The 26,979-nt window shown below is 37.1% G+C and overlaps 2 protein-coding genes across 2 annotated transcripts in view; both read right to left on the bottom strand.

The window, feature by feature from the left end:
- Positions 1 to 738, bottom strand: part of LOC148716887 (uncharacterized) — a 5,165-nt gene extending 4,427 nt beyond the window's left edge. The window contains exon 1 of the mRNA XM_088744643.1: positions 1 to 738. This exon is cut by the window's left edge and continues 947 nt beyond it. The gene's annotated coding sequence lies outside the window, so the exon portion shown is untranslated.
- A 4,547-nt stretch (positions 739 to 5,285) lies between these two features.
- Positions 5,286 to 21,364, bottom strand: LOC148716886 (uncharacterized). Its single transcript, XM_088745264.1, has 6 exons — positions 20,683 to 21,364; positions 18,145 to 18,507; positions 15,308 to 15,628; positions 12,432 to 12,851; positions 10,482 to 10,718; positions 5,286 to 9,350 (listed from the first exon to the last, which is right to left on the bottom strand). The coding sequence occupies exons 1-6, from the start codon at positions 20,954 to 20,956 to the stop codon at positions 8,881 to 8,883; spliced, it is 2,085 nt and encodes a 694-aa protein (XP_088601390.1). The 5' UTR covers positions 20,957 to 21,364; the 3' UTR covers positions 5,286 to 8,880.
- Positions 21,365 to 26,979: the final 5,615 nt, after the last annotated feature.

Here is a 26,979-nt window from a genome sequence, read left to right as displayed (position 1 = left end):
TAACTCTTAAAAGAGTTGAGTTTGACTGAGACAGCGGCGGGTGAAAAAACGATCACGAGGGCGAGAAATGGCGGAGGTTAAGCTGCATAGTCAGCATCCACAATCGCCATTTATCGCCCACCAACTCTTTCCGTCGCTAGTCGTTAGAGCGGGCCGTAAGCTGTACGCAGCTTGGCGATTTTTTCGTATTCAATTAAGATTCTTTGGTGATGAATAAAAGGAGAAAAATAAAAAACACTTAGCCATTATCCAGTAATACCAAGACTACTTGACCTCACGCTCGAGCAATATGGCCTAACGGTTGTTTTGAATGTGACGCCCACTTCCGTTGAGTTGAGATGGGAGTTCCTGTCACTGCACACTTTTTCACAGTTTTCACATAAGTGGAGAACATCCATACTTTCCTTTACTTTTCCACGAGCTTTTGGCAAAATACGGTCAGGAGCATAACAAAGTACGAAGAAAACAGGTAGAGATTCGCCTCAGCTTGCCAATTTCCAGAAACAGGATAAATTAGAAGTTTCAGGGTCGGTTATTTAAACGAGGTCTAACCTACCCTGCTGGAAGAGGCGTTTAATTGTTAACTTCCCCTACGGTTCACGTAAAAATAAAGTCCTCTGCGCTCGGCCTGTTAAATCTTCTTCGAGCGTGCGCCTGGGAATTATCCAAGTTTGTGGATAATCCGATTTGCAAAACCGGTCAGAACCTGTTTTAAACACGTTTTTATGCGCACGCATCCTATTTAGCTATATAGTTGGCCGAGTACTACCGAGAACTAATTTATTTCTAAGCAACAGGCCGCGCATGCTCGAAAAAGATAACAAATAAACGCCTCTGCCAGCAGGGTAGGTCTAACCCAAACCGCGGTTTGACGATGGCAATGGGCCTCAGCTATTCTCGATAAGAGGGTTGATGTGACAAAATAAATGTCCTTCCACCTGTTAGTTTTCGGCCCTCTTGACACTGTTCACAAATATAAACTTTCAGATAAAAGGTTCGCCTAAATTGAGCACAGTTTAGAACGTGGTTTTGTAAGACAACTGCTAAACTTTGATAAAATAACCGGCCCTCATTTCTCCAACAGTTGCATATGTTCGAAAATTCTGAGAGATAACTTGTATTGAAGAAGAAAAAAATTGAACATTTGATGTGACTTTTAGTTTGACGAAAACAAGTTTTCGTAGTTTTACAGTAAGGTGATCAGTATTGCGAAAATTTGTCTCCGGGGCAAGTTTACTAGAATTACCGTGTGGTGTAAATTTGTCCAAATCCATAATTTTAGCGCAATAATACAGATGACTTTTCTTAGAAACTATCAGCCTTTAATACAGATAACTGCTTCACATCCAGGGGCTGATTGTTCAAAGGCTGAATAATGCTATCCACTGGATAGCGTCGTATGTCTTGTAAACACCTGATCCGCTGGATAAAGATGTATTCGGTCGATAGCGCTTTCAACCTCTGAACAACCGAAATCAAGTATTTAGACTTATTTCTATCCCATCTTCCAAAATATTTTTAAAAGTTGTAATGTAAGTGTCGGCTATTTTCTTTCTCCCAAAACAGAGCATCGATTCCATTGATTTCTAGTTCTCGAGACACAGATAACTTGAAGATTCCGTTTAATCGAAGTGAGTTTTCAAACCCCCGGGTCATTATTTTCAGTTACAATTTTATCCTTTGTGATTTACAGTCGACTCCCGAAACTCGAACCTTCAAGGGAAACTGAAAAAGGTTCGAGTTATCAGGAGTTCAAGTTATCGGGATTTGAGAAAAAATGACCGGAAATAAGAGAAAAAAAGATGTTATGTTTTTCTTTATATGCAGTGTACATTTTACAGTCAAACTAAGTGAAGCGTACCCCTCAAGATTACATTAATGAATTGATCATTTGGATATTAAAACCGCCAGTTGTTTCAAGAATGCAATAATGATTTGATTATTTGATTATTGAACCCGCTAGCCGTTTCACGAAGGCATATGGTATTTCGTTGACTGGACTGGACTGGACTGGACTGGACTAGTAAAACGCGGACTAGTAAAACGCGGACTTAACAAAAACAACAACAACAAAAAACAATTTCATACGAAGGCGATCACAAGACTTAATGGCGAGCTAATTTAGTGAGTGACAATCCCCGTTTGACCTTTAAGCTACACCTGGGTTTGACATGCACCAGATACAAACGAAGTAATAAGTTTAGGCTAAGAAAGAATTTTATTCAGCACCAGTTCAAAATCCTAAAATACAATTTCGTCGTAAATTTCACGGCAGAAACGCATGAATTCGATGAATAAAAGTCGCATTAAATCTCCTTGTGTCTAGGTAGAAAGAGTCTCATTGACTTCAGCTTTTCGGTGGAAGAATAACCGATTTACACACGCCGTTACAGAAGACAAACAAGCAGACTGACGACTCCAAAACACATGTTTGCATTCACTTACAATTTGACTTTCCGTGACATTTTTAAACGGAACAGAGGTAAATCTTCCAAGATTAATCGTCGTTGGAAATAAAAAATACTTTTCGTAAGATCTCTGTTTTTCTCTTTACGAGAAAATCGTCGCATGATCAGTTAACTCTTGTGTGTTTTGTTTCTGGATTCACAGCATTTATGTCATTACCCATTATGGAGAATAACACTGGGCGTAGAACAGTACCCTGTGGAACACCCCTGCCAATTGAAGTGAACTTTGTTTTAACACCATCAACTACGACTCTCTGTTTGCGATGAATCAAGAAATTAGTTATCCAGTTAATAACATAAGGGTTAATATCATATGATTTTAGCTTATTACATACAATCTGATGAGGAACAATATCAGAAGCTTTACTAAAATCGAAAGAATACACCTTAAAAAAGTCTGCATCTTTATCCAACCATTTTAACCGGAAATGTTGACATTTAAAAAGTGCTAATGTAGTATTTTGTCCCCTCTTGTAGGAAAACTGATTAGGCCCAATAGAAGCATAACTGCGCAGAGTAGGAAATATTTCTTGTTTGTAAGTGACTCTTTCAAAAATTCTCATGATTCATGATTTGTAAGTGACATGGGTCTCGATTGACTACATTCACTTAATGGGGATACCTTGGGAATAGGTGTGACATTGGCCAATTTCCATAAACAAGGAACTTTTTGCTGTTTAATTGAATTATTGAAAATTTTCGTTATTATGGTTGTTAAATAATCAGCATAGTCACGCCAGAACCAATAAGGAGTCCCATTAGGCCCAGAAGATGTACGTGTTTGGTGCCTCAGGAGGTTCCAAACTTAACGCAAGGAAACCTCAGGGACATGTGTACCGTCTGGTATCTCAAGAGGCTCCGGCGCCACATATGCATCGTCGGTATTTATAGACTGAAAGTATGCATTAATATCATCAGGATTTATTACTTTGCTAACCAGGGTACCTTGAGTTTTCCTACCAGTAATTTTACTAGCCGTGTTCCACCATCCTTTAGATCTCCTGTGGTGTTTCCTATTTTCATTACGAACAGCATTTATTTGATTTTTCCGAATCAGGTCATTGATTTTCTCTTGGCGAGTAGCTCTCATAACATCGCTGTTTTTTCTTGCATTCTCATTTCGGATCTTACAAAGGTGCTCTACCAGTGGTGACATGAGAGGTGGGTCTCACAAGGAAAACTTGACTGTTATCAAGGGAAAGCAGTCATTATACATTTCCCACAGTTTCTGACTTAACAGTTCAACACTCTCATCGAGGTCAGCCAGGGAGCCTAAAATACTCCAGTCGTATCCCTCAAGCCTTAAGTCCATCGCAATTTTACAGTGTTCACGGGTGTCTCTAGAACTGACCTTTTTTCTACTGCGTTTTGCTGGAGTAGAGGGATGCACAATAATAGCAAAATGATCAGGTCTTACAAGACCTTTCATTGAAGAGCCGGGTTTCCAAAAGAACGGGTAGTTTGTTATAAAGACATCTAGAGTTCGGTTGCCGCGTGTAGGAACTTTTATCAATTGTTGCATGGAATTTTGTTGAATAAACTCCCCGATGTTTCATTGGTTAATATCACCAGCAATAATAATTTTTGCATTGGGGTCATTATGCAAAATTTCGTCACAAGAGTTAGACATGAAGTCCAATAACTCACATGCATCGTAAATCGGATCAGGAGGATGATAAACACTAGCGACATAGTACTCAGAATTTGGTGTGAATATCTTGCATCACACAATTTGAAAGTAACGAGTTTCCATAAAATTTAACATTTCGATTTTAAAGTCATTCCTACATAGAACAGAAACTCCACCGCCCGTTCTTGATCCAGCACGATCTTTGTAAGTTACAAAACGTTCTACGATTGTTTCCTTTGTTTCTCGTGTTCAGTCCGCGCGGGACTGGTATAATTGCGTCATTTAAATTGTTAAATATTATGGGATAAACCATGTGCTCGTACTTGCAGAAGTCAAAAATTCGTTCTGGATGTTCTATTGTTTTCTCACTAGTTTATTCACTTATTCCTCGAGTCCACAAATCTTGTATGTTTTCACTGTAGTTTTTTCGTTTCGCTTCGTTTTGTTTACATTTGTTTCCTTTTTTGTACAGTTAAACCAGATCTTTGTAAAATAAAGGATTATTCGAATATTCAAGTCTACAATCTTTCCGAACCATTAAACAGCCATTCGAGCTAATCACTTGTGAAATGATACTCTTGTTAAGCCAAGTTTCATAAATAAAACAGATATCAATGTTGTTGGTACTGAGCTCAGCGTACAAGGCAGGAGCTTTATCAGGTTTAACAATTGAGCGAGCATTAAGAATCAGACATCTCGGTATAATCTTGGCTGCAGTTGGCACTTTGGATATTCTAACTGGGGTGAGAGTTCGCAACCGACCACCTCCACTCTTAACCACTGTCGGTCTTTTATTATCCAATTTGCGAGATGAAATAACAGGGATTTTGCGGGCTCTTGAACTTAACTTATTCCGAACCTTTTTGCCTGCTCTGGTGCCTCTGTATTTTCGCTTAACCACTAAATGATAGAGTTAAAGAGTTACAAAGTTATAAATTGAGACCAAATGGCAATAAAAACTGGTGTCCCCACCATCTAAGAAAAAGAGGGGAAGGGAATTATTTCAGGAGTGCTTGTTTGACATTATGGACTAGGGGTTGGGTGTTTGTTTGAAAAAGGATGCTTATTAGATTGAGGGCCCTTATTGGAGGAAATATGATAGTTAACATGGGGGTGCCCGCACCCTTCCCATCCACCCTACATGGGTTCATGTGAACCCCAATGAGATTCACAGCAAAGAAAATGGCTTTACTTTAACTTTGATGTTTAATTTGTTACATACACCAAATATAACTACAAATTTGAAGGCCCAGTAAATTTAATTTTTTTCTTATAATAACCATTTTTTTCTATTAAAAAAAGTTAGCAACAAAATGTTCATAAATGTTATAAAAGTTATTAACAGTACTGTTAAAAAATTAGATTATCGGCTGTTATTGATTGATTATTGATAAGGACCAAATTCAGCTAACATGTAGAGAAATTTAGAACAAATAATCCAATAAACTGTAATTATATCTTATGTCTTCTTGTCAAGTCAAAAGGACCTAAGTTAATTTGCTTTTTTATATTGTCAACAAAAAAAATCAGAGATTTCTTTAAATATGTATTTGTCTTTGAAAACAAGCTTGATGAATTGTGAAGTAACATGTATGATAGTCTAAAGACTAAAACAATTAAGCTTTCTTCTTGTAATCCTTCGTTTTTAAAAAAAAATTTCTGAAAACATTTCATTTACTCTGTAAATGTGTACTTTTACCTCACTGTGAAAACGTTATCAGCTTGTAATTTCTATCGCTTGATAGTTAATGAGAGCAAAGCCAAAATCAGCTAATATGTTATTGCTTTATGCAACCATTGTCACTGGAGCTGTTGATCCATAGCTGAGACTAAATTAAGTCACAGTTGTCAAGAAAAATTGACAAATTGAAGACAAAAAAAAGCTACTTGAACAAATATATTAATTGATCAAAGTTTCTATGCTGGTAAGTCAGTTCCAATGCCTTGGAATCATTTCCTAACTACTGGGTATGACCAGGTCCAAAAAGACTAACAAAAACATGAAGCAATATACAGTATCTCCTAAAATTACCATCTACTACACATAAAAAGAACATAAAGGAGAAGGACAGGACCCCAAGGACAACAGTGTTACACACTGATGGGTTTTCAATCCTGTATAAAAATTCATTATTATTATTATTATTATTATTATTATTAAGCTTCAAAAAGCAACAAATTTCATCTGTTCTATTTAAATCTGTGTATCACTTTTTGCAATTGCAAACAGTGACTTCACCACAGACAGCAATCAAATGAGTAAATCACCTTTTGAAGAGAACTCAGTCACCTCATCTCAAAGACAAAACAACTTGGGAATCATTGAGACTCGAGGGGAACAGAACTGTTTCCCAGGGCAGTGGAACCTCAATTTAACAAACCTCTAGTATAACAAACAATACTTCAGTTTCAGCCCAGCTAAAGTTACAGTAAAATGTATTCCACAGAACCTCGATACAATGAACCCTCAATACAATGAACCAATTTCCTCAATCCCTTGGCACTTCATTAAATCAAGGTTCCACTAAGCCTGATTAAAAAGCGCTCATGGTAGTACATTCACTGACCCTTTCACTCCTTTTCTCAGAATATAAATTCTTACAATCAAACTGTCCAGTAAAGGTATACATCACCTAGTTGATCAATCTGATACACGTCCCAGACAACGGATACACAAGTTTATGATTTGACAGTACAGTAGAACCTATGCTCACTTAAGGACTCTCTTGAGGGAAACAAAAATTGTATGAGGTTAGGAGAGGTTTGAGTTGGCTGATAGTGAAAAAGTGTGGTCAAAAGTAAGGGCATCTTCTTCAAGTTACCAGGGGGTTTGAGTGAACGGAGGTTGAGTTAGCAGCTGGGAACTATTGTAGTTCTTATAGCAACATGTCTTTTCATTCTTGGGAGTGAAAAGATAAAATTTGATCAGAATGAAACTGTACATCTCCTTGAGCCATTTGCTTACAAAAACAGACTTTTCACCTTTAAACTCCTTGTGTATTCCACAGGTTCAAACTTCCTAACCCCACCCAGGCAAGTTTCAAATTCCCCAAACCCCTGTGGGTTACCCAGAGGATGGGATGTTGAAGCCTACTCAAATGGTTCATGATTAATTTAGCTCTTTATTATCCAACTACGCCCAGACGAGTACAAATAACGCCATAGACGAGTACAAATATCACGCGGTATTTTTACTCATATATTGTAGAGTACCGGTTAAACAGGTTTTCTTGCATCGCGCAAGCGAAGAATTGGATTGTAGTTACGAAAAAAAAAAAATGGCGGACAATTCGAATCATATTTCCGACGACGAAGAGTCAGAATGGCTGGCAAATATTGATCCAAGTTCAATAGATGAATCAAATGAGGAAAAACAGGTTGACGACCAGGAAACTTCTTCATTTAATAAAGAAAATAGAAACAGCAACAAAACAACGCGCCAATTCCGTTCCGCTTCGCATACTTCTGTCACGCACTCCCCGTAAATAAATATCCGCGAAATTAGCCCGCACTGAAATAACAGTTTGGCGTGTTGGATAATAAATAACTTATTAGACGTTTTGTTGTGTAGTATCACTGAGTATTTTTACTCGTTATTTGTATTTTGACTCGCCCTACAGGCTTGTCAGAATACGGCACAACTCGTACAAAATACTCAGCGATACTACACAACAAAACGTCTAAATAGAGGATATTACATGGCCGCGCGGGGATACGAATTTTATCGTAGAGTGCTGAAAGTGTCTCTCACGAGTGAGAGATACCTTCTGCACGAGAAGATAAAATTCGTATCCCCAAGCAGCCATGTAATGTTTATTATATAGATACTGATGAAATTTCCACATAAAAGACAACTTTTTGTATTTATTTTCGAAACAGCAATTGGGTAATTATGTTGGTAACCATGGCCACACCAATATCCTCACACGTGAAAGATAAAAATAGTATCTTCACTGCATGCGGTGAAGATATGATTTTTTAGTAAAAGGAGAAATACTGGTATTTCATCAGTATCTATATAATAAGATTTATTAAAAACTATATCATTGGATAATGCAATTCAAGACTTTTTATTGGCTTAGCCATTATGGTATATCAGCCAATATACCATAATCTACAAATATGGTAAGCGTACGTGTCAGCTTAAAATTAAAAGGGAGCTAAAACTTTAATAAACAATTACTCCACTCACACTAGTTGGATATGAGATGATTATAGCCAACTCGGCGCTACGCACCTCGTTGGCTATTTATCATCTCACATCCAATGCGTGCTCGTGGAATAATTGTTAAATATTTATTCACGGGTCACATTGAAATAAAAAGCCTTTGTCCATCAGTGGACAGGAAAAGATCTTATCATCTTCCAACATGAGTCACAATTCAAGAAAAATTGTGTCATGATTCATGAGGAAAAAAATGCCCAATCCAGCTTCTCATAAAAAGTATGGGGGAACCTCAAAAATTACTAAATATTTCCTTAAGAAATTTAATGTACACGAACCTCCAAGAAAGCTCCCCGCCAGTGAAGCTTATTTTCTCAAAAAGGGTCTCATAAACCTTAATCTCCAAAGAAATATAATTATTGATTAGGGAAACTTGCCTCTACGTCTCTATTCAGTAAACAAGGAAGAGGGTGCAAATCTCTATTAATACACAGACCACATGATTTAAGCAAAATTTCAACTTTGCAAGTTGGCATATGGCACTAGTTTAAGTTTCATAACATATGCTGTGTACAAAAAAAAGTCCCTGACTGGTTTTTACCTGGCTCTGCTATGATCTATACAAGGGCAGAGACTTCAGAAATTTGTTTTCCATTTTGAGGTTGCCTACTCTTGTAAGACTCGCCATTTGGCTTCCTTAAAGCCTTTTCAAGCTTTTCCCAGAAGTAGGGTTTCACATTGCAGTTTTCCCAATCCAGGTACGTTGTATCTTGAAGAGCAAAGGGTATTTCACAGTTCTTGTACATAACTGGTACAACCTGATGATATCGCACCCTGGAAAGCGCCTTTTGTAGCTCATGTTTACACCAATCGCTCTTAATGAAGTCTGGAGAAAGTACTGCAATTGTTTTTTTACTGTAGCAAATTGCTTCAGTTATGTTTTGCATTATTGGTATTCCAATAGTGAAGGTCTTAAAGTCAATACAGCACTCAAAACCTCGTTTTTCGAGCTCAGCATGAAGTTCTTTCACCCAGTCAACATCTTTGTAACAGTAGCATATAAACACATCATGCTTTGCTTCATAATCTGAAAAAAGTCAAACCAGTTGTAATGTTCCAACCATGTTTTTGATAATCCCACATTACACATGCTTAAACCACAGCCTTTTTTATTTTATAATTGATGCACCCACAAAGGAAGAAGTGAATACCTCACAAATACAAAGTGAAAAAACAGAATGAAAAAGTAGGTAGAAATGAGGATAAAAATTAATAAATAAATGCAACAACCCAGGTAATGATGTGACATAAATGTAGTGAGGCAAAATAAATATGATTCAAGTTAACAAATTGAACTTAAGGGAGACAAATTTGCATTGAAAGCTGAATTCAGAAACAAAAGCATGCTGTATGTCAGTAACTGAAAAGGGAGGGGAGGTTTACATGCAAACTAGATACTTAAGAACTAATTATGACCACCATAACAACATTATCTCTACTTTTTCAAATTTACCTCAGTGTGCAAATACCTGAAAGGGGGCTGGGGTTACACATTAACAGACTTAATAATATACATGAGAAAATTACTCAGTTCTGATTGGTTAATATAAAATAATAAAGTTTTCAGGTAATTTAGTGCTGAAGAGGCTTAATTCAGTGCAAAGAAAGTAACAAGCCAGACATTCTGATTGGTCAATAATCAAACAAACTCACAGTATTACCAAACCCACTGAACAATTCTTTCAACTGTTTGGCTGGAGTTTGAACTTTTTTGCTCCTTTAAGATATGAAAATTTCATTTTATCTTATTGTTGTGATCGTACACGGTTGTTTTGACCGAACACACAATGTCACATGCAGGGTTTGAATAAGTTATTTTTGCACTTGATGTGTGTGCTTTTCTTTGCATGATTATGATAATTAAGCTACCTTGTATTCTTTCATGTATATTATTAATACATAATCACATGATTTTTCTTGTGCAATCTGGAACAAATAAGCACTTGTAAATTTTTTCAAATACCAGAAATTGCACTCTCCCTACACACTCATGCAATTTTTTAGTTCCAAATTGCACGCAAAATCATGTGATTACCTATACAAATAGCATTTTTAATCAGTATTAAAATTCCTCCAGATGATAAATTATCAGCTGGGTATGAGTAAGATAATTTGTTGTAATAAACATTGCAAAATAAATGTTGCTGATTTAAAATACCTATTTCTGGTGATCTTTTAAAAACCTCAGCACCTTCGGCATTCTCTGTATCTCCATTTAACATTGCCTGGCATGTGTAATACTCTGGATCATGTCTGGGTCCCAAGGAAGAGAACCACAGCAAACGCTTCTTTTTTGCAATAAATGATAGAAAAACAATGACTATGATAATAACCACACCAGAAGCTGTCCCTATGACAATCTTGGTGATGTCTGTTGACGTTGGATGTGGTAGTGCTGGTCAAAAAATGGAAAAGAAAAAGAGTAATTTAAACTACGGATATCAAAAACATGTATGAAATCTAAATTATGATACAAAAAAAAAGACCTAGGCACAAGCAGAGGTTATAGTTTCAGTTTTTATCTGAATGTTTGAGGGGGTTGCGGGCCCTTTCTTGAAACAGACTCAGAAAAGGGTATGGACAAAATGTGGGGTAGGCCATGGCCTAGGACATGGTGTAGGCCCCGGTGTAGGCCATGGCCTACCCTGTGGCCTACCCAGTGCCCTACCCTGAGGCCTACCCTACGGCCTACCAGTGGTCAGATTTTTAAAAACATAAAAAAAATAAAATCAGTAAGAGTCGAACGAGTACGCTGGCATACAATTCTATGCCTCTTAAAAGGGTATACTAGAAAGTCACTAACACGATTTTAAACATCCCAGGGAACGAAACAATGCAAATACTGCACTCAGCCTTAAAACATCCTAACTCTGTTTTCCCCACCCAAGCACTGAACCACAACAGTAGGTTAAGAGGGAGGGGCCAATGTTGTGTGGTCGCTGAGGATATCCAAAATGGCAGCTTCATGATCCATACAGGCTGCCAGCTGGTAACATGTAATGGAGTGCTGGTGTAAAAATGTAATGAACGGCATTAATACTGGACAGCATATCCAGGTAAGAAAATGCAAACAGTACATGCTAGGCCACTTTTTTAAGTGCCTCTTTAGTGCTGTAGAGCATTGAATTTGCAACAAGCACTGTTAGATCTGTTATAGAGTACGCCGTACCAGTATGGAAATCCATTCCAGGTTATCTGTCTGACAAAATTGAATCCATACAGAATAGGGCGCTTAAGATGATTTTCCCATGTGACGATAGTTACTCAGAAGCCCTCGAGTTAGCAAGGGTGGAGACCCTTGCGTATAGAAGAGATAAGATATGTAAAGAGTTTATGTGCAAAATGAAGGACTTAAACCACCCTCTTCTACCAACATGCTTAGACAATACCTTTCCCTATAACCTCAGGCACAAATCAGACCAGTTGTATCTTTGCAGAAACGTTACTACCTGTAGAACAAAGCGCACCGAAGACTTTTTAACTTTTAAGTATTTTTAACAAATGTGATGTATGTTCTGTGTGGTGTATATAACTTGTACTTAATGTGTACAGAAATGTACATAGTCGTTCTTATTAAGTTTTCATTGTATCATAACTCGTTAATTCAGTAAGTTACTGCAAGAGAGTTTAATAAACTATTATTATTATTATTATAATAATTATTATTATTATTATTATTATTATTATTATTAAGCACCCCAGGACATACAAAACAACTGCTGGTTGACCGCGACTGCTGGTTCTTAAAATTTTCCTCACTCTGTCATGCACTAGTTTGAAAGAAGAGCTGATATGATGATGTTTGCCCAAAAGTTGCATTTAACTCAGTCTGGCTTCTATTTCTTGATTTCCTTGTTCTATCAGAAGGTTAATAGATGTTGATCGGAACATGGCTGCCATAACAGCAGAAGAAAGTTGTTGGTAAGAGAGTCCCCAGAAAAATGTCGAAATGTTTGCAGCAGTGCTATGCTTTTAAAAATCTGACCACCAGTAGGCCATAGGGTAAGCCATGGGGTAGGCCATGGCCTACACCACGTTTTGTTCACGCCCCTCAGAAAAGCAAGTGGGGTAAATTCTTCTATCTAACATTGATTTGTGGAGCCAGTACCTTTACTTGGATCTTCTTCTGGACAGTCGCCTTCATCTAACATTGGTCCAACACGGCCTAGATTCTTTGATGAGTTAGTAAAGAAAGGACAAGGTTTACACGCCTCTTCAGATGTCTGGCTAATGTTTGGCTGGTATGTTCCTTGAGGACATGGAATGTGACCACTTCCTCCTGGAGGGCAATAAAAACCCCCTGGACATTGTTTACAGACATATTTAGATGTCTGGTTAATGTTTGGCTGGTATGTCCCCATTGGACATTGAACGGGATTAGTTGCCTTTGGAGGGCAATAAAAACCAGCTGGACACGGTTTACAAGCCTGTTCAGATGTCTGGTTACTGTTTGGCTGGTATGTTCCTGGAGGACATTGAATGGGATCACTTCCTCCTGGAGGGCAATAAAATCCAGCTGGACATGGTTCTACAACATAATTCAAAACAACAGTTATCTTTAGCTTATAAGTTTTGTTATTCCAATGTACACATACAAGTAATTAACAATATTAATGCCAAAGGAGAGAGTTCCCTTAAGATACTCCTTGGGGAAAATAAAACATACAATCCAAAAAAAGTATATCTAGATGACTCTGAGCTAAAGCTATTAACTTTTGAAATTCACTATTTGGTGGCCAGGAGAAACAAACAATTAGTCCCTGAAAATTGAAAAATTCAAAGAAAGAAAACTGTAATAACTAGTGTTTTCAATGAGCATTTAAGGAAAAAAACCAGCGATATTAAAGAATGACGTTTCGACAGCTTCATGCCATCATTCTCAAATTCAAATCAATACATTTGTGAGTTCATTAATTAATATATAGAAAAAGGCTGAAGAAAATTAACAGCAATTTGTACCCAGTGTTTATGAGCAAGAAAATTGCTGATGAGATCAAAGTAACAGAACCCAAACCACCTCTTGTTACCGAACAATGCGTTGTTTTTGAATACAAATCTGTGCAATGCAGATTATGTCAGCTATACGTGACGACACCTATTTCAGCATATTAATGAGCACAAGCATTCTGTCATCGGTAAACACCTATGAGATGTACACATGCAATCTAAGGAACAAAGATCTTCGTGACCAATTTACCATCTCAAGAAGTGCCGTCAGAAGCTTGTTTAATTCATGAAATGCTCTTCATCAAAGACAAAAACCAACAGTTAACACTCAATCTGACTCCATCAAAGCAACTTTCTATTTGACAGTTCAAGCACACTACGCTTGTATTTTATTCACCTACCGGTATTTTTATCTTTTATTTATCATTTTCTACTTCTTAATCATATGCATTGAGAACTTCACATGACTTGTACTTTTTCTATTTAATGAACTCACAAATGTATTTATTTGAATTTGAGAATGATGGCATGGAGCCGTTGAAAAGTCATTCTTTAATATCCCTGGTTTTTATCCATAAAGAAAATTGTACCTTAACAATTCAAGAGGAAGGAAATGTATTTGTATGAGCTACAACAATGAGGTTTTTCTCATTTGACTGCTAAGCATATTAAACACCTTGTAATCAAAACATCACAACTTCCTTCATATTGTCCAAACACAGGTTACCAAACTGGCACCTCTTACTGCTCATTTAGTTACCAAAATGGTGACCAAAATGATGATAGCAATAGAAACCTTATAGCTTGTGTGTTTTGGTTACTCATTCCAGGTCTCAAGGGGATTCCCAGCTTTATCTTTTGCTAATTATGTGAACATATATTCACGTAAATTAATAGGAAAGTTAAAAGAGACAGTTCTCCAGTAAAATATTATCACATGATCTGAAATGGGTAACACACCATACAAGCTGCATGTAAAGAAGTCTACTGGAGTGCTAATTTGTGAAACTAAACATTTGAACTTCCATTGACAGAGGAAAATTTTATCTGAAGTCCATGGTATGAATCATGAAGATGATAAAATTTTGTAATGCAGCTGGAAGACAACGATGAAAAATTAACTTCTCAAAATCAATTCTCCATTCTGTATGCAATATTTTTCTCATACTTTCAGCTCTGAGAATCTAGTTGTAAAGTATAACCTGGTGGATATTCCTCATTCTTCTCATTTCACTTCAGCTTGAAATTGTATTGACATTGTAGGGAGAAATTCCTATTTGGTCACGCTTGAGTATGCTGGAGAGGTCTTCTGGATCCAAATATCAATTACCTGCACTGTCTATACAAGGGTGTGGCTGGGGGGTCCTGGGGTGCCTGTGACCCAACCCCACCCCTGCAAGCCTTCTAATGTCACTTTAAGTGAAACACAGCCTTCAGGTTGACATGAGAATTTGGCCAAAACACGCTGTTTGACCCCAGTGAGACCCCTCCTTTGAAAATTCCTGGCTACACCCCTGCTTTACAAATATACATTTCTTATAAATCAACCTCTTTTGAAAAACTGGTGTGCATTAAGACAAAAGTAACGTACTTTTTGCTGTTGTCTTTATTGTGACAGTCATGCTTAATTTTTTCTTATGACCTTTCTACATGAAAATATATAGACAGTGTAAAGAGAAAAAACTCATTGGTCACACCTGGGAGTAGGGGTATTATGGGAAAAATTCCTAAAGAACAAATTGTAAAAACTGTGACATTAATTATTCTGAGAAAGCTATAGAGAGGAACTTTTAGTACTGGACCAACCATTAGTATTTTAGACAAAAAACAAATGCTAAAAATAGAAAATCTGTAAATTGCAATTAACACCAAAGACAAAATACCAAAGTTTTTTGGTGCAAAAACCTACAAAAGTACAGAGAGAGAGAAAAGCACTGTAAGATGAGGGGTACATATAAATTAGCGCGTGATTCTTCAACAAATGGAGTAAATGGTACTGTATAAATGAATGCTAAATAAAAGTGTAATTTACCATACCAACTTTAAGAAGAAATGATTTTAATGACTTCATGCCATATCCTTTGGCCCGACAAGTGTAGTTTCCAGCATCTTCCTTTGTGATGTCCTTAATTTCCAGTCTAGTAAGTAAGCGGCTAGGCTTATCTTTTTCTCTTATATGATGATACTCATACTTCAGTTGTTCATTATCCTCATTTAACCTTGTGCCATTCTTCCATACTGAACCAGTTACTAATAGATCAGTGCTTCGGATGTCACAGGTTATGTTTACTGTGGCTCCAATGTAGAGTGTGTCCCCAGGTTCAAGTCCTGCAGACTCTATAACTGGGGGTCTTCTTGCTAAAATTAAACAGAAGACTCTGTAAGAATCCATTGTTACTGCAACTAAATCTACTCTAAATCAAAGCCAAGTTAATTTTTTCAAAGCTAAATCTGTGCAACTACTCTAAATCAAAGCCAAGTTAACTAAAGTATTAATGACAATAAAATGCATTTAATTTAATCTTGAACAGTAGTTCTAGTCCACTGCATCAGCACCAACAACAAATGTTTGTGAGCAAATTTAGACTTTTTCTAAGCTACATAATTTTTTTCATTCTCCTACATTCATGGTAAGGCAATGACATGTAAACCTACAGCTTGTACAGAGAATCACTGAAGAAGGTTAGGGCAAAAATTCCACATTCTGCACTAAAGGACCAATTCCTCAGAAAAATAAGTTATCAAACAGTTTTTTTTAACTTTACCAATGACAACCATTAACTATGAGCAAATTTAAAGACTTTTTCTGAGCTATTTGGCCATCTAACAAAGATTTTACACTGCAAAATAACAAGAACTTCATTAGTTCTATGCTTAATCCAGCTTGGAAAAATATAATTCAAATCCAGTGCATCAGTTCACTTTCAAAATCTTGTCTTTATGTCAAAACCTTTTTCAAGGTCCAAAAAATAACTTTCCAGTTTTCTATGGCTGCATTTTCACAAATTCAGGGCTCTCCACCATTATCCAGCTGCACTACCCCCATGCACATGGTACAGAGGACATTGTAACTCATTTATTGTCTTAGGATCAACATACAACAGATGGCCATTAACCCCTGCTGCAATAAATACCCTATTTACTAAAAGATCAAAATTCTTAGCTTTTTTCATTCTCAACTGTATTTACCCGTGTAAAATGCGTGCCCATGTATAATGCGCACCCTTGTTTTTAACCTATTTTATCAGAAAAAAATGTTTTTCGCGGCAAAAAAGACAAGTTAAATATTTGTACAATTATTTATTAATAAGACTATGTTACTAGCCATGTTAACATCAATATCTTTTGTTACTTATGACTTTATATTTATGACATTATTGAAATCAACATTATTGAAATCAAACTTTAAGACTTCAAGCGAGGCCTAGCTCATTTGACAATTCCACGGCCCGGTAAATGTTATGAGTGAGTACCCTGCGAGCAAAGCCTTTTCTTCTTTTCTTCTTCTTTTTAACCCTCCAAGGGAAAAGGCTCTGCCGACATCCTGTTGTTGCTTTGAAATGCCGAAAGCCAAAATCTCCGGGCTACTCAAGCTGGTTTTCCCTCCATTCAAACCGGTTTTGGTGCCAGGCCTTTGTTTTGCATGTAAACAGATGAACAAATCTGCACCCAGAAATGCAACATGGCGTAAATTGTGCGAAGTTTACCGGAACCGGAAATAGTTCAAGGGGGGTGTGGAAAAGGATCAGTTTCTAGGCAACCGCCGTGGATGTTCAAACGAGCAACAACAGGATGTCGGCAGAGCCTCTTTCCCTTTGCGATTCGAGGACGGGTTAAAAAGGCTTTGCTCGCAGGGTAATGAGTGAGAAACAATATGTCCGAAAAGTATTGAAGATTTTGTGTCATGTCATCGTATTTTTACAATTTCCAAACTAACGTTGTGCAATTTTCTGGCCGTAAAGTCAAGTAAACAACAATATAACCAAGATAAATCCCATTGGATGCGCTTTGTACAAATAAGAAATTCACTCGTTTTTTGCTTATAACAGCAAATCAAGAACTGCATGCTTTAAATAAAGCTCTTGTCCTGAAATATTTCTCGCTCACTTTCTTCTTGCTTCTCATTGAAAAATGTGACGAGATTTCTTCACATGCGGCTAAATTTGCATATCCACTCTGAAATCTAAATTATCCACATGCCTGTTTGCACACTTGCAAACATATTTAGCAATTTTTGTCTTTCCTCTTTATTTCAGTGTAAATACTTACTATGCACCACTCCTATAACTTTTCATTGAAAATAAGTTATTCAATCAAAGCCTTAAATGTGTTACTTTTTTGTTGTTTTAACGTATGCAAATTAGGACGTACGTGCGGGACAAACAATGGAATCCGCATAGAATATGCACCGTGATTTTGATGGTTATTTTTGTAGAAAAAAGTGCGCATTATACACGGGTAAATACAGTATTATCATCATCTCCAATTGTTCTTTGCTTTCTTGAGCAAAGAAAAGCGTCAGTCTCCTGTTTCGTCAAATTCTGTGTTGAAGGGTGCTAATGACAAGCAAAAATTTAAAATTGACTTGTTTGCTTTTAGCATGCGTCAGTTCTGTGAGATCATTTCAACAGTTTCCTAAACCTATCAGACACACATTAAAGAGATAACTCTATATAGCACTAGAATATACTGTAGCAGTTAAGCCTGCTCAGTCTCTACTATAATTTAAGGATGATGGTTCATCCCTTCAAATTAGGGGATGACCTGGCTGAGCTACATGTCTTGTATTATAATTTATGTAAGTACAGTGTCATCTGAGGGGGAAAAGCTTGCTCCAAAGATTACAGTACAAACCTTTACAGGTGGTTACCTACCAAAAACATTTAACTTAGCGTGAGCCGATGCCTGTTTTCCCTTCTCATTTGTCACAACACATGTGTAGTTTCCTGCATTACTTTTTGAAATGTATTTGACTTCTAAATTTCGTTTGCAAGATGCAGGTGAATAATTCCACTTTTTTTCCAGAGGTTTGCCATTAAACAGCCAAGTTACATTTGCTGAAAAGTTTGAATGGACTTTGCATTTAAATGTGCGGCTGTCATCCACAACACCTGTTATAATACTTCCACTGATCATCTGTGCTTGAGGGTCTTTATCTGAGGTGTGGGGGGATCCTGGTATGATTCCATTCATACAATTTCCAGTGTCACGTCTGTGCCGCTTTGATGAAAAGTTCACTAAATTAGAGAACAACCAAATGATTTTAAAATAGTTACTATGGTGTTTACTATTACTATGGTGAGCCACACAGAAGATTGGGAGACTTATTCTGTATCCAGGAGACTACTGGATAATCTAGAAGAGTTGGCATGTATGCAATTACTCTCTCCAATTACTCTTTCCATACAACACACCCTATTTGAAATAATATCTATAAACAATGCCCTGAAACATGTCTGTTAAATTACTTTTTATTAATTTGAAAATTATTTCTGAGGTAGCTGGTGGTTTCACCACATAGCAAGTTTGCCTGACCACCTTTGTCTCCAGCAGTAAAACAAGTTTGCCCCCACCTTTATTATTTTGCCCCCAAAATCTCTCAAATTATCTAGTATCTTGACCAACATGAAATTTCAAATCGAAACCATAACAAAGTTCGATCAACATGCAAATAGCCAGCTGTGTTAACCAACACACAACTATTGCACCAGTAATGCAAAGCCCCTTTATAACTCTGGCCTTGACCTAACTGATTTAACACCATTTTATGATGACACTTGTGGCAAAATTCAAAAACTAGTCAAATGAACAATGTAAAGTAGAACCCCTCTAATTCAAACATGATTATGCCAAACTCCCCATTTACTCAAAATAATTTTACTTTCCCTTGAGCCTCAGTCAAATTTGCCCTGAAAACTCAAACTTTGACTAACAACTTTGGTCAATAGACATCAAAGTGTCAACAAAGAGCTAATTGACACATTCCAATCTATAATTTTGATTGATAATACTATGCTAACTTTTATGAAAACATAAAATATTTAGTTTAACTTCCAAAATGAAAGTCTTCCTTAAGCTTGTCAGGGTTTGAACCATTTACCACCCAGAAGTGAAAAGTAAATAATTTTTCCAGATGATTCCAATATTTTCTCTTGTAAGCAGGTTGAGAGAACAGAAAAGCTTATCCATTACTTAATGTTATCTTGATGTCACACCAAATTCCTTGCCTAATTCACAACAAATATTGGCACTCAGTGGGGAGTATTACTTGTCGATTCTGGGGAGTTAAAGTTTTAACACCACCATGCACATGTGCAACCAAACTTTCCTTGAGTAGCCTCCCCAGGGGAAGATTAGGGCCTAATGGAACAGGTTAAACAAAAATGAAAATTTTCATTTGAAGCTTTGAAAAGGATTTTGTATTTTGAGGAACAGAGCATGTTTTTATAAGGAATATATTGGGTCACTCAGTGGACTATGTCCTACATTTTGAAATTTGTACAAGAGGTAAATAAGAATAATGAATGCTTCTCCAGTTTTATTTATGATATCAAGTTGTTTAATATTTCACTATGTAATGAACTGAATATATTATTGATTCACAAAAACAATCCAAAGAGGGTATGGCAAGCAGCCTTATGAAAAGTCAGAAATCCTGTTTACAAATTCATGTCTGCAAATTCATCTCAACAATAATTTTAGGGTAAAAAATTCTACATGTATGTAAACGAAACTTCCGTACAAAGAACTCTTTGACCCCCAAGATCTAACTGATTATAGTCCCCCTTCTACCTGCTACAGATTTCCTTGAAAAATAGTTATCAGAATTTGATATTTGATCAAGACAAAAACTTCTACCTGATAAGACCATGATTACCCATAAACTAGCTGGTGACGTTAGGACTGTAAACTCCAAGTTAAATAAAGTATCGTACTATATAGTAAAAAAATTGAATATTCTCATTAACTGTTTGCTGGGTAATGTATGGATATTGTGGGGGGAAGATACATGTTAATCACTTCTGGAAGGTAAAGGCTTAAAAAATTAAGGCCTTGAATCTGGGACAACATATTTCAGGTTTTAAGAAATTTGCCTTATCTTTTTTATCATTAATACCATTAATTTTTTGCAATTCCTCAAGCTCTACTTTCCTTTGAAGGTTTTGAAGTGATATCAAATCAATTATTAATATTGGAACTATAATTTGAGAGTGCAAGTGTGAAATAGTGTCCATCTCCTTGATCACTTTATATAACTTTTCCAGTTGCACAACTAAATTCAAATCAGCCAAACTGGCCATAAAGTCCACTCAACGGCTAAACAAATTTCACATGATTGAGATCTCCACACGTTTAATTACGCTTAACGAATCACATTTAAGTAGCACCGTAATTTTAACATAGAAGCTCACCTTTTCCGCAATCCTCTGAGATTAAAGTTTCTCCTTGGCAAAGCGGATTATTGGGATCGTTTTGATCGCTACATGTTACCACAAGTATATGGCCAGTCATTCCTCGCCTGTCCTTGCAAGGACAAAACACCGTTTGTTTACGGCATTGTGAACTCTGTTCCCGTTCTTCCAAAATAGCTGAGGTAAATCCCGCTCCGCAAAAGAGGAAAAACAAGAGAAGTTCTTTCGCAACCATAGATCGTTTGACTAGTCTAGATCTTATCGAATTAAACATCTCGTAAATAACGGAAAGAGTATGAAATTCCCTTTTCTGGACCTGCTCGAATGTCGAAATAGTTTTAGATGACGAGAACTCGTAAAGAAATCGAGTCAACAGCTCTGAAATACAGTATCCTCTCTGCAATCTGAAAGAAAACGTTCGCGACGGTCACCGCAGAAGATAACCAAGCTGAAGTAGTGGGGCTCTGTTAACAAGCTTTCCAAATCTTCTCCTGTTAGGGACTGGAACCAAGACATATATTTGGAATCAGGCAGATGGTGATCCCAAAAAGCAAGAACGTGACTCGGAAAATTTATCAACGTCAACTGAGTAAGGAAAATTAAAATAATGTTTTCACCTGCTTGTTTGCATTCTTAAAGATATCGGCGCAACGACGGATAATGGGCGACACAAGCACAGAACTGACGAGAAATTGAAGAAATAAGACATTTAAAAAATGTCTAAGGCGGGACCGGACATCCGTCTACTCCTCTGAGGATGGGGGTGGGGGTGGGGGAGGGGAGGGGATGGGAGCTAGGGGATGTGAGTAATCACTAGGCCATGCACTCGCAGTCAATCGAGAAAATTTACGATTTCGGAGCTCTGAAATGAGTTCAAGTGTCTCATGATATTTGTGAAGGCGTCTGCTTTCAAGAGCTTTTTAAAGCCATAGTGACATAAGTTTATGTTTCGATAATGACAGGGGAAGAACAAGGTTTCTCCTGAAACGAGAGGACTGCCTCTCCGGGTATTTGTAAAACCAACAATTGCCTAAAAAAAAAAACGGTTGAGATGCTGTTTTTTACCATTCGAAAATAAAACTTTCGCTCTTGGACGAAATAAGAAATATAAACACATTTTCGATGTCTCTCCTTTTTCATTCGCCCTCAATAATTTTCTTCATATTCAGAATCAAAACTGGTGGATTTAATTTGGAAGCATATGATTTTGAAACATCTGTTTTCTTGCTTTTTTGGCAGGTGTTTTTTCGGTTTGCTTGTATTATTTGTTGCGAGTTTCAATGCCTTCGGTTTGCCGCTTTTTTCAGTTTTTATAGTTTTCTTTTCATTATTATGTATTCGGCTCTCGTTACTGTTGCGGTTAACTTTTCGTTTTCCGTTTTTCTTTTCGTCTTCCTTATTTAGAAATTAAAGATCGTTTGGCACCAATTCATCTGGTGATACCCGCCTGTCTGTCGAGAGCAGCCTGACGACATGCAGCGTTATTGTGCGTCAAAACTTTCCGTTTTTGAAAACACGCTTTTCTAGCGAGATTCGACAAAGTTAGGCCCTGTACTGAACCAGCGTGCACCTATGAGAATGATTGCTACCGAACGAAGCTTCCTCATGTACACTGAATTCAATTGACCATGCTAGGATCTGGCTAGGCAAAGTAGATCCTGAGTCACTCTTTTTCGTGTGACGGGAAACTGTTAGTGGGAAGTCTTAACGAGCTGAATAGTTCTGAAGTGGGGTCATAACGTAATCAATAATTCACGAGGGTGTTTCATGACGAAGTCCACCCCCGTTTATTTGAAAAATGAAAAAAAACAAAACAAAACAATACAAAGAAACAAACAAACAAATTAGTACGTTGAGAAATGGCATCAGCTTTCAAAACCGAATGGCTTAGGGAGTTATTTTAATTTATCAGCTGTCACATTTCGCTTTTAAACTGGCAGGAGATCAGGGAAGTCGAACCTATTTTTATTTTCAGCCTTTTAGCCCAGACTTTTCATTTTTCCACGGAATTGATCTGGTCCAAGTTCAAGAGTCCTGAAGGAGTGCGTGGAATAATTCCCCAGGATGTACCTCCAGGGAGAGCCCAGATATGGAGCCGCCATGTTGGTTTACCTCCGTGATACACTCTTTTATTATGCCTAGGAATGTCAAATTTTAGAGCTGAGGCTATCTTTTTACAATTTGAGGGTGAAAACGTTCTTAGGAAGTTCTTAAATTTACATGGTACACCGTATTTCAATAAATTAAAGCTGAGAGAATATAAAGTGAACTACCTTGAAAAGACTTAGTCAAACTTTGCATCACCTTGTGAAGTTGTCGAAACCAAACTGCGACATTATGCGGATTGGGCTTCGGCTTATGGAGCTGCAGTACGACAGCGAACAGTGCGCCAAGAGACGACGATAGCAAAGCATGGTACTCTACCCGAGTACATCTATCAGAGACACTGCATCAGGTCTGACCAACCCATAAATATTAAATTGGAAGAAGCTGACCAAGATGAGGAAGATGGACAAGAAAGTGAAGGACCTGGAGAAGACTCTCAAACCGAAGAACAAGTCATAGAGGAAAGCGGAAGTGAGCCTGAATACGATGGAAGCAGCGATGAGGATGATAAAGGAGCCAGTGACGAAAGTGGAAACTACCTTCAAGGAGAAATCGGGAGCTCCACAACCTTTCTGCTGGGCGCAAGGTCACGCTTTGGAAGCACAATACGATTCAATAATCGGCCTATATACAGTGAACTTTTTTTCGGCTTCTTCCTGTCTAAAGATGTAGTAATATAACTTTAAAACAATATTTATCTTTCAAAATACTCTACAGATCAAATAAACTGAACGGCAAAGTTTATTTATGTGACAATACTTACTACTAAGAGAACGCTCAACGCTCTGAAAATGTTGTTTTATCCCTAGCAGCTTTTCGGGTCGACTTCTGAGTCATGTTCACGGACTTTCATACAAATGAGCTCTCCCGTTAAGTACAGGAAAACTGATTTACGGGTATCAACGTTAACAGTATCGACATGTAAGCATGCACTGACAAATATACGTTTTGATGTACTTATTTTGTGGATAATTGTATAGGTATAAAAGTATTACGTCAATTAAAGACGTTAAAATTATGTAGCTAAAAATAGTTGCGGTGACGGTGTTCCGTGGTCTTTTCTTGCGGTCATGCGGTGTTAGTTAATTTTTCTTTGCGGTGTTGCGGTGTTGCGGTGTTCAGGCCCCCCCCCCCCCCATGTCCCCCCTCCCTCCTAAATTGAGGACAGTTTAGAACGCGGTTTTGTAAGACAACTGCTAAACTTTGGTAAAATAACCGGCCCTCATTTCTCCAACAGTAGCATATGTTCGAAAATTCTGAGAGGATAACTTGTATTGAAGAAAAAAAATTGAAAATTTGATGTGACTTTTACAATCTTTTGATGAAAACAAGTTTTCGAAGTTTTACCGTAAGGTGATCAGTATTGAGAAAATTTGTCTCCGGGGCAAGTTTACTAGAATTACCGTGTGGTGTAAATTTGTCCAAATCCATCATTTTAGCGCAATAATACAGATAACTTCTTCACATCCAGGGGCTGATTGTGCAAAGGCTGGATAATGCTATCCACTGGATAGCATCGTATGTCTTGTAAACACGTATCCGCTGGATATATATGTTATTCACCAGACGGGAGGTCCGTATTGGGAAAAACTGTGCCCGAGGTCTTGGATACCGCCCGAGGCCGTAGGCGGAGGGCGGTACTCAAGACAGAGGGCACAGTTTTTCCCAATACGGACCGACCTATGCTGGTGAATAACATTTTTACTTTTTTCGATAGGATTTTTCTATTGAACACATAACAAAATAATTTCCAAAAGAACCCGAATGATTTAGGGCTACAATTACGAGTTTAATTACGAGAAAATCCTCCATTACCTTAACAATTTGTTAGCGAGTGAATGATAAAGAATACAGACGTTAACTAAAGAGAGAGCTTTCACCGAAATATTTTAAATTAGTAAATGTAACTGAAAAGGCTTCCGGACAAACTTTGAAACATTTCTTGACAAGTAACTGTCACCATGTGACACCTGTCAATTGAAGAATATAAAAACGCGTACGCGTTTGAATAAACGACAGTACATGTACTAGTGTGACAAACACACACGAGTTAAATGGAATATGATATTTCGAGGACTGGACTTGACTGGACTAGACTAGTAAAACGTGGACTAGTAAAACGAGGACTAGGAAAACGAGGAATAGTAAAACGCGCACTAGTAAAACGCTGACTAGTAAAACGCGGACTAGTAAAACGCCGACTAGTAAAACGTGGAGTAGTGAAATGTGGACTAGTAAAACGCAGACTAGTAAAACGGGGACTAGTAAAACGTGGGCTAGTAAAACGTGGACTAGCAAAACGCGGACTTAACAACAACAACAACATAAAAAACAATTTCATACGAAGGCGATCACAAGACTTAATGGCGAGCCATTTTAGTGAGTGACAATCCCCGTTTGACCCTTAGCTACAAATGGGTTTCACATGCGCCAGATACAAACGAATTTAGTAGTTTAGGCTAAGAAAGAATTTTACTCAGCACCAGTTCAAAATCCTAAAATACACTTTTGTCGTAAATTTCACGGCAGAAACGCAGGAATTTGATGAATAAAAGTCGCATTAAATCTCCTTGTGTCTAGGTAGAGAGAGTCTCATTGACTTCAGCTTTTCGGTGGAAGAAAAACCGATTTACACACGCCATTACAGAAAACCCACAAACAAGCAAACTGACAACTCCAAAACACATATTTGCATTCACTTACAATTTGACTTCCCGTGACATTTTAAAACGGAACAGAGGTAAATCTTCGAAGATTGATCGTCGTTGGAAATAAAAAATGCTTTCCGTAAGATCTCTAACTGTTTTTCTATTTACGAGAAAGTCGTCGCATGATCATTTAACTCGTGTGTGTTTGTCATACAAGTACTGCTGTTTCTTCAAAAGCGTATGCTTCTTTCCTATTCAATTGACAGGTGACATATCGTGACAGTTACTTATCAAAAAAATGTTTCAAAATTTGCTCGGAAGCCTGTTAATTACTTTTAGAAATAAAAGTGTTTCGGGGAAAGCTTTCTCTTTAATTTGAATGATAGGGTCTGAAAGTACTTACGAGTGACCACGAGTGACCACGAGTGACCACGAGTGAGATTAAATCAAAATATCACAGTTTTGTTACTATGACGTCATTACGGAATCATTTTCGCTTAATTTCGTGAAAAAATGACTTACTCACGAAAACTGAAGTTATTCACTGTATAAATGCATAGCGGACGATTTGAAAAAGATGAAAAACAGATGCGATCATCTTTAAAAACTTGTAGTGTGGACTATACATTACAGATTGCACAGTTACGATAGGTTGAAAACAAAAACGACTTTAAGAATAGTTAACAATTATTCCATGAGCGCGCCTTGGATATGAGATGATAGATAACCAACCAGGCGCGTAGCGCCTGGTTGGCTATAATCATCTCGTATCCAACAAGCGCGAGTGGAATAATTGTTTTATTGAAAACGCCCCCAAGAAATTATTATTTTGTAAGAAGAAACCAGATTTTTTAGCTCCCTTTTTATTTTAAGCTGACGCGTACGCTTACCATATTTGTAGATTATGGTATATTGGCTCATATACCATAATGGCTAAGCCAATAAAAATTCTTGAATTGCATTATCTAATGATCCAGTTTTTAAACTCAAGATTTTTGTCCTCAGTTTACATATTAGATGCTAACTTAGTGAAATATTTATGCTCTTTTTCGCATTTATTTTCTAAACTCTTCAGTTGCATTCTAATTCTAAAGAAAATGCCTTTCAAGTACAGAAAAAAATTATTCTAATTGAAATGTGTTTTAGATGTTCTAATGTTCTTATTACATTCTATTTAAAAAAAAAAAAAGGATTCTAATAATGTTCTTTTCATGCCAAGTTAGAAAAAAACTCTGCCCATAAGAATGAAAAATTATCCTATTCTCAGTCCGAAAATACATGGCAATTGCAAAAAAAAAACATGGGAATTGCAAAAAATACCTGGCAATTGCAAAAAATTCATGGCAATTGCAAAAAAATACATCGCAATTGCAAAATTAGGCGTTCTAATTAGTATGCAAATTATATTTAGTTGAATTTTTTGTGCTAATTAAAACACGCTTCTAATTAAAACGCAAATTGTGCTACACAGACCGGTGTTGGGTAAGGGTTTCGCGGACCCCGCTTTGGCGCTAATTTTATAGCCTTGAATTTGAAGACTATC

This window comes from Stylophora pistillata, chromosome 14 (assembly GCF_964205215.1).
Source record: "Stylophora pistillata chromosome 14, jaStyPist1.2, whole genome shotgun sequence".
Taxonomy (NCBI): domain Eukaryota; kingdom Metazoa; phylum Cnidaria; class Anthozoa; order Scleractinia; family Pocilloporidae; genus Stylophora; species Stylophora pistillata.
This window is presented reverse-complemented; position numbering and strand designations above follow the sequence as displayed.